The sequence below is a fragment of the Diabrotica undecimpunctata genome, chromosome 8 (genome assembly GCF_040954645.1).
Source record: "Diabrotica undecimpunctata isolate CICGRU chromosome 8, icDiaUnde3, whole genome shotgun sequence".
Lineage (NCBI taxonomy): Eukaryota > Metazoa > Arthropoda > Insecta > Coleoptera > Chrysomelidae > Diabrotica > Diabrotica undecimpunctata.
In genome coordinates, this window is record NC_092810.1 from 126,855,524 (window position 1) to 126,870,340 (window position 14,817).

At 33.6% G+C, this 14,817-nt stretch overlaps 1 protein-coding gene across 2 annotated transcripts in view; it reads left to right on the top strand.

Moving 5' to 3' along the window:
* The first annotated feature begins 1,926 nt into the window (after positions 1–1,926).
* LOC140447982 (ATP-dependent translocase ABCB1-like) overlaps positions 1,927–14,817 on the top strand; it is a 76,376-nt gene continuing 63,485 nt past the window's right edge. Inside the window, exons 1-4 of one of the 2 annotated variants that reach the window (XM_072540979.1) lie at positions 1,927–2,084; positions 10,171–10,225; positions 11,601–11,661; positions 13,405–13,704. In XM_072540979.1, the coding sequence (XP_072397080.1) occupies positions 10,173–10,225; positions 11,601–11,661; positions 13,405–13,704 (414 nt within the window). In that variant the 5' untranslated portion in view covers positions 1,927–2,084; positions 10,171–10,172. The remainder of the gene's footprint in view (positions 2,085–10,170; positions 10,226–11,600; positions 11,662–13,404; positions 13,705–14,817) is intronic. The other variant, XM_072540980.1, reaches the window with a different exon arrangement.

Here is a 14,817-nt window from a genome sequence, read left to right on the forward strand (position 1 = left end):
GAATTAGAAGAGCGATGGAATCGAGAGGTGTGGAGGAGGAGCATGCCTTGAACCGGGAGGATTGGCGGGGGAGAACGGGAATACGGCGATAGCCGTCTCCAAAATGTACTGTATTTACAAGTTGGATTAATGTTAAACGTCAATAAACTTATTTTAACCTTAAATTGTGGACTATTACCATTAAAATAGTCATCATCATCAGCCGTTATGAATCCACCGCTGGACATAGGCCTCCCGTAAATAATTCCAATACATTCTATCTTGAGCACCCTGAATCCAGTTGTGCTGAATGCGCTTGATGTCATCTGACCACCTTGTTAGAGGACGTCCTCGATTACGATAAGCATCGTGTCTAAATAGGTCTCCATTCCAGAATTTGCTTCGTCCACCTTCCATCTTTTAATCTGGCAACATGCCCCGCCCAATTCCATTTCAATGTTGTAATCCTTTGAACTGCGTCAGTAACACCAATTTTCCTCCTAATTATTGTATTTGATACTCTGTATCTGTGAGATATATTCAGCATTGACCTCTCCATCGCTTTCTGTGCCACTTGTATTTAATTTATAAATACAAATTAAAATAGTAATTACTTTAAAATGCCACAAGAAAATAGCTTCAGAACAATAGATAAGATCTAGATAAGAGAGGGGAGTGTTCCAAAAATGTTGCCATTCTTACAGCAGCCACTCCACTTTCGGAGTACGATACGTGCGACAGTCAACTGCGCAAAAGTAAGAGAGGGTGGTTTTAGTTGATAGGCAGATAATAGATACCTGAATCTTTGGCACTGCTATCTCTAGTACTTTAAATTAAACTAAAACCCAAATTTTAGGGACTCAAAATGGAGGTAGCAAAAAAAAATTCAAACTTCTGGTTGCGCCACTGATTCTTGCCTCACAAATCCACGAAAAACAAATAATAAAAATCGCACAGAATGAACGTTCAGTACTAGAAGTCCCTATTTATTCTTCAAACAATTAAAAAACCAGTATTTCCAACTTCTTCTGTGACCAATACATTCAAATTAGAAGTGTTTGGAAAGGGTTTTGAAACCCCCGCTCATTCTGACGTCAGACTGAGGTGGTCCATTCTAAGCATCGAGTTAGAATCTAATTCTAGGCTAAATATGATTGTTAGGGAAATCTAGGGAAATTTTGGTAAAAATTCTAGGAATGAAAAAAAATCATCTGACAACCCTGGATTTTTGACCTGGACTTGAGAGAGATATCTGAACGATGCTTAGAATATTACTTCATGAACACATTTTGTTTTCGTAAAGAAAAAAATTTTTGAAATAGAGATAGTCCACTGAAATTTACCGTTAGAATTTTTGAGGATGGGCCTTAATAGTGTCTGTGATTGGAGATACATTGTTCTTATCTTCGTTCACCTAAGTTCTCTCTCGAAACTCAAACTGATCTTATAGCGAGATCTATTAAGATAAAATACCTTACCTCTTCTACGAGCTTGACTGTTTAAATTCAAATATGGTTTTCATTTATCTCGCCAGAGTTATCGAAGGAATAGTTAATTTAATTACTATTAATTCGTAATAGTACATTTGTTTGTTTAATTCCCCACATTGACTAATCGAATAATTTTGATCATTTGACAGTAGATTTTTGATAAAAGATTAGGTAAACACTTGTTCATTTTTAGAAAACAAAATTGGAAACGGAATGGAAAGTTGTCCTTCATTTAATAGCATAATTTCTGATCCTTTTTCTAGACCAACCAAGATAGAATTTCATTGATTAAGCCATCTGTTATTTACAGTGAGGAAAATATAGTACAGTACAGATGTTTAATTTTTTTTTGATATAAGTAAAAAAACCTTATTTATTATTAATCTGATAAAAAATACTTTCATAATCTATCTACCTTTACTATTGATAACTGAAGATAAAAAAATATTCATGTAAAAATGTTTTTGTTACAAAACGAAATACTGTATTGTCACATATTGGTACTCACTTAAAGTACCTAATTAGTTATATGATATTCATTATGTGAAAAGGTGCTTCATCATTTTTGTTAATTTAGCTGTTTTGACTGGTTATAGTTATTTTTTTAATGAGTGGGTAAGTAATGAAATAATATTTAACTTTTGAAAGCAATGGCGATAAAAAGATAAAAATAATAGACTTCCTATTTCTAAATGGTAGACCATCCACCACATGTTTAGGGGAAAGGGGAGAATAGTGGCCGCCTAAGCATTTTAGTTTATTTATACTGCTACGTAGCTTTAAAAATTATACTGTTAACGTACATAAAACTTCAAACCTTTTTTTTTAAGTAATTACTATTTAAATAAATAAGAAAATAGCTTCAGAACAATTTTTTTTATATGGCTTCGGCAATTAGCCATAGAGCCAGTTACATGATCTTTTAATCTCATTAGGCGCAGTAAAAAGTTTTTGAATTATATAAATTTAAAGTTAGGAAATCAGTACAACAATTAATAAAAAGAAGAGAAAAAATACACCAAATAATCCATAAACACATACAAATAACATGGGTCACTCGCTTCACGTCCAGATGCCCATCAGGACATTATAATATATAACATACACAGGAGAACTAGGCCAACGGTAAATAGGATTAAACATATAAAGGAGACAAAACAGAGGTAAACAGTAAAAACATTAATTTTTTTTAAATAAAGAAAAATATTACATTTGGTCAAAAAATCGATTATGCAATCGTACATTAATCAATTTTGAGTCGCTAGGGCAGATAAAACGTTGAACGGAGATTTACCGATAATATGAACTATATTATTGTATAATAAGGTGGATTCCAAATTATATTTGGCACAACCAAAGATTACATGATCTAGGTCACCTTCTACTCCACATTTCACACAGTTTTTACTCTCGATCACATGAATTCTTGCAAGATGAGTAGGAAAACAAGCATGTCCAAATTTTAGCCTAAATATGGTTGTTATATAACGCCTAAGGACATTATAAGTTCTATGCCAATGTGCAACAGGGACAGTTATGTGTAAAGAAGTGTATCTATTTGGGTTGGTGAAACAAAACTCAGACCATAGATAATTCCATTTATGAAAAAGACAGAAAAGATTTGATTTTTCACGTACAAAGCGTCTATGTATCTGTTGATACGTATTTCGACTTAATAAGTCTCATCAGAACAGTTATTCATAGCCAAGAACGGCTATGAATTTAACCTCTATTTTAAAAAGAGGTGAAATTAAACATAAATATACATAACCCAATATACAATTATAACTAAAGAAGGATATAAACTTAAATATTAGTTAATATGAAACAACACCAAACAGATAACCATTTACAAACCAAAACAAAGATGTTGATGAATAGGTTTTAAGAACACATTAACAACAAAGAAATTTAAGATTTCGATTGCTATGGTTGAGTATGATTAGAAATAAAGCATAAATTGATATTACACGTTAACGACTGAAAAATATGCGCACATATAATAATATACTTAATCCGTGGTAAAATGAATAAACCTTGGTAATAAAGTTACACAAAATGCAATCAAACATAACATATATGAATTATATTAAACTCAATTCAAAGTATATATTCAAATACTAATACAAATGTTAATAAACTCAATTCAAAGTATAATCGGTAATGACAAAATACGAAAAAATAAGAATACAGTAAATATTACATAAAACAAAACAAATGCAAAACGTCCAATTGACCAAGTTCAATCGCGATCGCGGCACAAATGCGATAAAGTTCCAAACAAATATAAAATGAATATACCAAATGCACGTACTTGATATATGCAGCAATGTAATTTTGGCAACAAATATTATAAGGTGTACTTTACCCCATGAAAAGATAGCATCACAGCTATGGCAAATCGTCTTCAGCGACGCACAGAAACCACACAAAATTGATAATGCAACTTTTCTGCATAAAACGACTTTCTCGGTCAAAGGATCGATGCCAAGTACCTCAGGTACCTTTAACCCAAACGCACATACACATGTGTGTGGTTTGAGAGATAAAACTCGACTCTGGTTGTGTATGAAATGCATCCCCTATGGTGATATTTCGCAGATGGCTGGTCTTGCAAATTAGTTCTTAAAGCCGCTGTGTTTTTCGTACAGGCAAATCTCAGTTTAAATATACGGGGAGAATCGAAACCATCAAAAAGTCTGTTAATACATTACAAATGTTTAGACACAGTTGCGAAACTACAACATAATTAAATCTTTGTTTTGTCATTGAAGTACCCACTTTATAAATATTTGTCACCTTTAGGTTCCCACTATCCCTTTAGATTATTTTTCAATCAGGTTTGAATCTTAAGGCTGTTTTAGCAGTCCAAGCACACTGCGATTTGAAATGGGCGTATCACTTACTTTTCTACACTGCTTACGCGAGACCATCTTTACTCAGTGCCACCGGCCGACGGGTAGTTTAATGACAACAAAAGCGCCAATGATGAGTAACACGTTTCACTATTAGATTTCAGTATTTTTAGCAATTTTCTCTAAAGTTGGAACACGCTTTTCTCGATTATTACTGGACACAGAAAGGTGAAACAAAAATCAACGATTACAGAAAAAAAAAACTCTTTCGAGTGATGGGCGTAAAAAGTTTGGTTATAATAGAACGTTAAACAGTATATTCCAATTTTTCAACAGAAGTTTAAAAAAAGTAAAACCATCAGTTTAAAGGCAACATAATTTCGAATAACGTGACCAAATTTCGAGATATTTTGTCGGTAAATAACAGAGAAAACACTGTCCCTAGGTTTTGGTGCACCGATAAAACAGCCTTAAGTTCACCTCTTAGTTTGAAGCCCTCTGGCAGACATCCCAGTCGGGGTTTTTAGTGGATCCAAGATGGTGACCAAAGTTCGTGAAAGCGAAGATACTTAGGTCACCCGAGCTGACCCTCACACACCGCCCTATCATCATAGTGACGGTTCTGTTTAGGAGAATTAAAGAAATAAACGCCACATTCCAAATATATTTGACAGAACGAAGTCTGTCGGGTCTGCTAGTATATAATATAAGTTGTAGCTATAAAATGATAGAGTATACGTTTATGTATGTAAAGGTATAAAAAAGTCTAAAGGGATCACGGCGTTTTAGTCTTCCTCTTCTCGGTCGCTTAAGTAGGTCTTGGGCAAGCGTATTTGGATGGTTCAGTAGTCTATTTTTGTAAGTGCCACTGAGTGAGACAACGGTGTCTTTAATATTTTGGATCTGAAGGTCCGGATGTATAACATAATTGGACACATACCACGGTGCATTGGTAATATATCTCAAAACTTTAGATTGGAAACGCTGAAGTTTCAGTAAGTGAGAATTAGATGCTGTACCTCATATATGTATATCGTAGGTTCAAACTGGCTTTAGAATACATTTATAAAGTAATAATTTAATATGTAGACTTAATTTGGACTTTCGGTTCATGAACCAATACATTTTCCTGTACATTAATCCTAGTTGCAGCCGTTTTGTCCAGATGTGCTTTCCCCAATTTAGTCGGCTGTCAAAATGTACTCCCAAGTATTTAACATCAGTTTTTTGGGTATTACGGTATTGTTTATACGCACAGATGGTACACTCTCTTTGCGTAAAGTTATATGTGCTGCTTTGCTGCCATTTACTTTAACTCGCCACAGTTTTAACCATATCTCTAGTTTATTTCAATAAATTTGTAAACTTTGAAAGGCTGTAACAAGAGCCGAGCTAGAAGCTATTATCACAGTATCATCTGCATAGGTAGCAATTGTGCTGTTTTACTCTTGTGGCAATATCTGCCGTATAGAGTAAGTATAATGTTGGTCCCAATATACTACCAACGATAGAATTGGAGATATGTTTGATACTGCTTCATTGTATCTGACCTGGAAATATCGATTTGTAAGACAGGATCTCAGAAGTGCATACAGAGAATGAGGAAAGTGAGTTTTTATTTTAGATAGCAGCCCCTCATGCCATACTTTATCAAATGCTTGTGAGACATCCAAAAATGCTGCAGTGCAGTATTCTTTCTTTCAATTGCATCTCTTGCTACTTTGGCAACTCTATGTACCTGCTTAATTGTCCCATGTTGTTGCCTGAATCCAAACTGATAATTCGGTATTTTTTGTTTGTCGATTGTAGAATTCATTCTTTGAAGGAGTATCCTTTCAAATATCTTACAGATAATGGGAAGCAAACTGATTGGACGATGGGATGATAGTTCGTGTGGATCTTTATTTGGTTTCGGTATTAGAATAATTTGTGCCGTTTTCCATTGAAACAGAAAATAGCCTAACTTTAGTATAGCGTTAAATATGTACATAACCAACCGAAATCCTTCTTCGGGTAAATTTTTGCAGATTTTTCCTGATATTAAATCATACCCTGAAGCTTTTGTAGTACTGAGATGTTTAACTAAATCTTTAATTTCGTTAATTTTAATATTTTCTGTAGGAGGTGACATCTGGTAGGGTGCATCTAAGTTCTTGTGAATGAATTCTTCTTTTTCCATTGAGATAGTTCTGGAGTGAGGTTGAAAAACTTGGCTGATATGATAAGAGAATGCTTGTGCTTTATCTTCATCGACCTTGGCCCAATCACCATCTTTATTTCTAATGGGACCATCATGCTTAATCTGATGTTTAAGTTTCTTAGAGAGTTTACAAATAAAGTAATTTGTGTTATCCGTTGAAGTGAGACTTTCAAAAAATTCATGTATGCCTTGATTGTATTTGTGCAGTTCTCTTTTAAGCAAACGAGTAGCCCTATTCAGTTCAGTCTTGTCCTCAGGAGATTTGGAAGTTTGCCACTGTTTTCTTAGTTTTTTTTTTCGTTGAATAAGATTTTCATATGATGTGGATATGGTTCACAGTTATTCGTCGGATTTACATCTGGAGTTGCTCTCCAAGTTGCCTGTTGAATGATTGATGTAAGATGATGAACTGCTTCCTCAATATTTTCATTTGTTTTAAGAGGAATATTTAAGTTAATTGAATTTTGAATATTAAATCTAAACAGACTCCAATTTGTTTTATGATTTGAAAACGGGGGGTATTTATTTGTATTATATACATGTCCCATCACATCAATAAATACGGAAGAATGGTGCGGATAAAATGTCAAAGGAAGGTTTTATATATCGAAGATCAAAAAATACCCCAATACCTAAAAACGAGTATTTTCTATCAGTGTGTAGTACCTGTTGTTACATACAACTGTCAAACTTGGACATTTACCAATGATAATATAGAAAAGATAACAAAACGAAAATACATATGGAAAGACAAATATAATTAATGTAATTACGAGGGTTATAGAGACTTAATATGGCAATGAAAGACGAAGAAAAATAGTTTTTCGTATAACAACCGATCGAAACCCTTGTTATGGTTTATTAAACAGGCGTGTACTGGTACTAACACATCACCAGATCTCTGCACTAAGACTAAACTAAATACTTAACATAAGTTCTCTTGTTTCAAAACCTCCACGAAATCCAAAATATTTATTTTGAACCCATTATCTTATTAAAAGATTTTTTTGGCCTAAGTCAAGAATTAGGCCAAGATGTTTAACGGATATTCTTTTTTTATGATCGTTGCAGCTTCTGTGTATTTTTCCTTATGTTAGATAAAAATACTGAGCGTTTAACATAATTAGATATATCCATGTCTTGATCCATCATGTCATGATTCCATCTTGGCTGTATATCAGAGTCCCTTAACAATTATCACCGTTTTTTAGGAATGGTTATCTCTATCGCCAAAAAACATATCCCCCGAGGTTTCCGAAAGAAGTACATCCCAGGCTGGACGGAAGAAAGCCAAAAACTATATGACGAATTTTTGAAATCAGAAGATCCCGAAATTGGTGACAACTTACTGAAGTCACTGGACTCAACAAGACTTAATAAATGGAAGTCTACCGTAGAACATATTGATTTCTCACGTTCCAGTCGAAAGGCATGGGGACTGATCCGCAAACTGGGCGAAGCAAGCAGAGCGCAACACTTAAACAAATCAACAATTGAGCCAAATAAAATAGCCAATAGAATAATTGAGAACTCCCGAGCTCCATCTGAGAAAACTCATACATCTACCGTAAAAAGAGCTCTTAAACAACTTAAAGCAAATACTCCCTCAACATCAGAATACTCACGTGCCTTCTCATTGGATGAAATAAACGAAGCGCTTAACCAAACTAAAACAGGAAAAGCAGCAGGCTTCGATGGAATGTATCCTGAGTTTATAGTCCACACTGGTACAAAAACACGACAGTGGCTCAAAAAATTCTTTAGCGACATTGTGAATACAGCTGTGCTACCCCCAGAATTCAAAAGAACAAAAATTATCGCAATCCAGAAGCCTGGCAAAGACAACAAGCTGCCTGAAAGTTACCGGCCTATTGCCTTACTCAGTTGCTGTTATAAATTACTAGAACGACTTTTATATAACCGAATATGTAACACCATTGAGGATGCTGTACCAATTGAACAAGCTGAATTTAGAAGAGGACGAAGTTGCTGTGATCAAGTGCTGTCCTTAACTACATTTATTGAAGCTGGCTTTGAAAGACGCAAAAAATCTGCCATAACATTTATAGATCTCACGGCTGCCTATGACACTGTGTGGAGAGAGAGCCTTATTTATAAGCTGATGAAAATCATACCTTGCCTCAAAACTTGTCAGCTGATAAACAATCTACTGACTAACAGACTGTTTCAGGTATATATGAATGATGCATAGAGTAACGTTAGAAAACTTAACAACGGCTTACCTCAAGGCTCAGTGCTAGCTCCTTTATTATTTAACCTTTATACAGCAGATATACCTGAAACAAAATCGAGAAAATTTGCTTATGCTGACGACCTGGCCATTGGCTTCCAAGATAATAGTAAAGAAGCAGGAGAACGAGCTCTAAACGAGGACTTAACTACACTAAGTAACTATTTTAAGAACTGGCGGTTACGTCCTAACACAAGCAAAACTGAAACCTGTCTCTTTCACCTGTCGAATCAACTTGCGGGCGATACTCTCAATGTAACTCTAAATGATACAGCTATCAAACATAACAACAACCCCAAATATCTAGGCGCCACACTTGATAGAACACTCACCTTCACAAGTCATCTTACAAACGCAGCCGGTAAACTAAGAACAAGAAATAACTTAATATCAAAACTTGCTGGAATAACTTGGGGTGCTTCTGCAGATACTCTTCGGACCTCTGCTCTAGCTTTGGTTTTTTCAGTGGCAGAATATTGTGCACCAGTATGGCTAAATAGTGCACATACAAGCAAAATCGATGTCCAACTTAACCAAACCATGAGAATAATCACTGGAACAATAAAACCAACGCCAGTGAGATGGCTGCCTACTCTGAGCAATATTGCTCCACCAGATCTACGTCGTACAGCAGCATTAGTGAGAGAGTACCAGAAAATTGTAGCCAACGTACAATTACCAATACATCAAGATATCCCAGACATCTCAAAAGAGCACCAGCGACTGAGATCTAGAAATCCTCCAATACGATCTGCCCCAAAAATTGGTAATTTCTATGATATACATAGGCAATGGACAACAAGATGGATGCCAACAGTAGAATCGGACTATATTAAGATATCCACCCCAACTCAGGGTTTCATCGGATCAAATCTGCCCCGGTCCACTTGGGCAAGGCTTAATCGTATACGTACCGGATATGGTAAATGTGCTGATTCGCTGTTCAGGTGGGGTCGTGCAGAAAGTCCACAGTGCGATTGCGGACAATCTAGACAGACCATAAGCCATTGTGTTTCAGACTGCTTGAATCGTGCCTACCGTGGAAACCTCCAGGACTTTGCGGAATGTTCCGCAGAAGCAATTGAATGGCTATGTAAATTGGACATTAATATTTAGTGTCATTCATTCTATCTTTAGTGTTTAAATAATATATTTAATATATATGTATATATTATTGTATTTGTATATTTATCGTACTGTGAAAGTTCATACGCTAAATAAAATAAATAATCAGAGCCCCTGCTTGTCTAGGATTAAATAATCTTGGTACTTTTTTATTCGTTTTTTGGGCCGTTTACTTATCGGTATAAAAACTGTTAAGGTTCTAGTAATTATTCCTGCCCATATAATATGTACCTGATTTGAAGGTAATATTGATTTATGTATTTCTTTTAGATATGGGAACGAAAAAGGGTGATGTTGACGAAAAAAAGACAAATGCTCTAGATGCGTAAGTATATATACATAAAAGTATTGAAATGAAAAATTCGAATGATATCTATTTCCGCTAACAAACTTCAAAATCCTAAGTTTGGATGACAATTTTTTCCACCCTTTTTTGTCCATAGGTTTGGTTTTCCATTCTTTTACGTTTAGATCTTCTTCTACGGTGTCTAACAATTTTCTTCGGATCTTCCCTTCCTTATTTTCCCTGCTAGTGTCCTCTTCAATACATTCTTTGATGCTCTGTTCTCTGTACATATCCTAGCCAACTAATTATTTGCTTCTTTATCTGCGGTGTGATAATCGGGCTGTTATATATTTCCAGTTTCATTCATATTTCTCCTATTTTTTCCTTCAGTAAATTCTTTGTAATATTTTTCTTTCCTATACTTGTCGTTTATGTTCTTTAAATGCAAAAGACTGATATTAGCCCAGTCTGGTTATGCAAAAATCATTGATTTCACGGCAAAATTTTTCGCAGATATCTGAAGCTTTTAAGACATAGGTGGGGGATACTAGATGACGAATAGATGAAAAAATACTCGTATTTTTACCTTGTAACAATATCGTTATTTTCCCGTTTTTTAAATTAAAATTAATAAATAATTTACGGAGATATTTGCAAAAATGCAGTTTTTTGCACTGATTCATAAATTTTATTAATTTTTTATTAACAAAATAAAATGTTATTAATACATTTGAACATCGAGGAATTACCATCTTTTCCACCCGATCGGTCAAATAGTTTAAAAGTTATTTAATTTATTTATCTCTGAGGCTAAATATTTAAACTATTGAACTTACTCTATTAATGATGCTAGACACATTTAGCAAATTTCATAGGATTCTTTAAGACTTAGATTATCTTAGAAGTTAAATGCATATTGCGTTTTCATCGAAATTATTTACAAAATAAACGTTTGAAAAAGGGGAATGTTTTTTACTCATAAGCAATTGTAATAACTTCTATATTTTTCAAGCTACAGACTTGTACGTACAACCATTGGATAGCTGGTAAAAAAACTCACATTAAAAAAACCTTTTATGACCAATAGGGACGAAGTTGGGGACTATTTTTTTAAAAATCATATCTCCATTGTTTATAAACATTAAGAAGTAAAATTTACACAAATTGTGAATGAAAATCTAAACCTTATATTGAAACTTAATTTAATTTAATGTAATTTAATTTATTGAACCTAAACTCAAGAAAAACAATTTTATATTAATTATAGTACGGTTCAAGGAACTCAAAACTATTATAATTATATATACATAATATATATATATATATATATATATATATATACATATATATATATACATATATATATATATATATATATATATATATATATATATATATACTTTTTTCTTTCTAGAAAATTTGTAAAGAAGAAAGAAAATGGAACTAAAATCCAACCTATATCTTTTCTTGGAATGGTAAGTCGTTATGAATCTTTAAAATCTACTTTTAATCAATTCTACACAATATAAATATGTTTAACATATTATGCAACATATATGATTTTAACAATATACAGTTCGACTCTAAAACAAAACAAACTGGAAGCAGCTCGTGAAAGACAATAACTTACGAGTAATACAACAGATTACGAACCCAAAACTTACTAATTAGTAAGAAGAAAGATATAGGAGATCAAGAAAATCTGGAGATTTATAAAACAACATAGAAATAAAATTAAAGATTGGTGGAAACAGACCCACATCAATCAAGAAGAGTGGATATTTTTTCTCACAGACTTTATGAATTCTGTGCCCAAAAATAACCTTATTAGAAGTATCAAACATAGTAACAGATAAAATAACAGGACCATCAGAACAAGATATTAAAGAGGTATTTTAAAACCATAAAATTTACAATCAGGGGATAAAGACCAAATAACAAATGAATAGATAAATTCATACGCGAGAAATACTCTTATTAAACAACTGCAAGAAGTGACAAAGAAAATTATCACGGAAAGTAAAATTCCTGACGAATGCATTGTAATATTCAGTATATAGTGCGTATGTCTTGACAGAACAACAAGAAATATTAAGAAGCTGGACAGAATATTTTAAGGAAAAGCTTGAGGGAAATAGGAAGGGGCAACCCTGATATACCATTAGATCAAGCAGGCAACAAAGAAAAGAGTCCATCAACAATAGGTGACGGATTAAATAGCATCGGAGCTACTAAAAAGATAGAAGAGAGCGCATTATTAAAAACAATACATGAACTGATAGCAAAGATATGGTTGAATAAGCAGTTACTAGTGGAATGGAATAGCGGTATTATTGTACCGTTACATACAAAAGGACACCAGTTTGCATATAGAAACTGCCGTGGAAAAACGCTGTTGAACTCAACATACAAAATAATGTCCAACGTCGTTTAGGAAGCTTTAGATCGTAAACTGAAAAAATGTTTGTCAAACAATAAAGTCAACAATAGTCCAGATATTTGTTCTACAATCAGTTCTCAAATAACTTAAAATAATCTGCTATGCAGACGACGCAATGCTACTCTCTCAAAGAGAAAATATTTACAACGTATGCTGCACCAATTTAATATAACCGCCAGAAAATTTAACATGTTAATTTCCCCAAAAAAGACAAATTGCATAGTTACAACAACAAATTTACTAAGATGTAAATTGGAGCTGGACGGTCAGATAATAGAACAAGTGATGGGAGTTTAAATATCTAGGCATCACTTTATCTAGCTATGGAAAGCTCGAAACTGAAGTGAAGGATCAAGTGAATAAAGCAAACAGAGCTGCAGGCTGCCTGAATAAAACAATATGGGGAAATAAAAATATTGGGAAAGAAATGAAAGGCAGAATTTACAAAACAGTCATCCGACCAATAATGACATACGTGACAGAAACACGACCTGACACAGAGAGGACAAAAAGGATGTTCGAAACAGCAGAGATGAAAACACATAGAAAAATTGATGGTAAGACACTATGCGATAGAGCTAGAAGTACAGATATACGATGTAGATGCAAAGTGGAGAACATCAAGAACTAGGTAAGAAATAGAAGAGTAGAATGGAACAATCATATAAGCTGAATGACAATTCCCTATTTTAAAAATTAAGTAGTCTTCTCTATTATACATGTAGCATCTTATATTTCAGTATTGTATTTATTAGTTTTATTATTTTAATATTTTTAGTTTAAATACGCTAGTAAGTGGGACAAGCTCCTGATGTTTATTGGTACTTTATCGGCAATAATCACTGGATGTCTACCGCCAATGAATACAATTCTATTCGGAGGACTTGCAGGAAATGCTGTGGAATATGCTGAATCTTTATATAATGCCACCTTATCACAAAACGAACGAGCGGAGGCTCAAGACAGATTCTTTGACGGTATTAAATTTTTCGCTGTGGCGAATAGTATGATTGGAATTGCGATGCTATGTTTTAGTTATCTGTCTACCATCACTTTTAATTATTCATCAACGAAACAAGTAAGTAAACAATTCAATAATTATAGAAAAGACAGTTAAGACTTGATTTTATATTTAGTGCTTTTACAATTCGCCCATGCATATTTCGTCCTTTCAGGACTCATCGCCTGAGTAGAAAGCCCTAAACGTGAAATTAAATATTTTCCATCACAGGAAGTAATAATAAAATAACTTTCTAGAGATGCCTACGGCAACATCTAAGAATAAAACAAAAAGTAAAAATCCGAAGATTTCAACTTGTTCGAAACCAAAATTCAGATTCTCACCTAAATCGGTGCCTTCTACGATTAACAAAGCAAATAAACCGACATTGGGCTAATGTAACAAATTACAATAGAGCGCCAATGTATCAAAAAACAAATGAATTAAGGCTGGCTAGCGGACTGTGCCGGAGAGTGACTACTTGACACTCAAAAGAGGATTTGTCTAATTGGCATGCCCTATAGAAACCGTAAAATGAGAAAATAGATGACAAGCTAATTAAAAAAATATGTGAATAGATATAAGTGGTAGAATATGGAAGTTGCTTTAAGATGGGCGTCAGGAAAGGCGATATTAACATACACCTTCCAAGGTATCTCGTAAAGCTGTATTACCTTTTTGCTAAAATGAAAAAAGGAGAACAGGTATTAATTGAAATATTTAGTCTTAACAACCAATTTAATACCTAACCAAATATATACAGTTAATTATTTATGCTACCCACCACCATTTATGTACAGTTAACCTAGGTACTAATATAGTAAAAAAATCTCTGATTATACACAATTTATCGCTGAATTTAAATTTACTGAAAGGTAGGAGCTAATACTTATCTAAGGAATTTACAAATATTAAATATAAGTAAAAAAATTTACTAATTCTACCTAAAAAGTTAATTTACTCTCCTACTAAAGATGTAACTCTGTACTTCGGCTTTCAGTTAAATGTACTAATAAAGTTAAATGGCCACTATATTCTGACGGGATATGTGTCAAAGGTTTAAATATATATTAATGAAAATCCCAATATTGAATTCTCTGATTAAATGTGTACACATAAAACCGTACAGTAGAGTTAATAGGGAGGATTTAAGCTCAACCTCTAGTCGACAATTAGTCCTTAAATGTTATT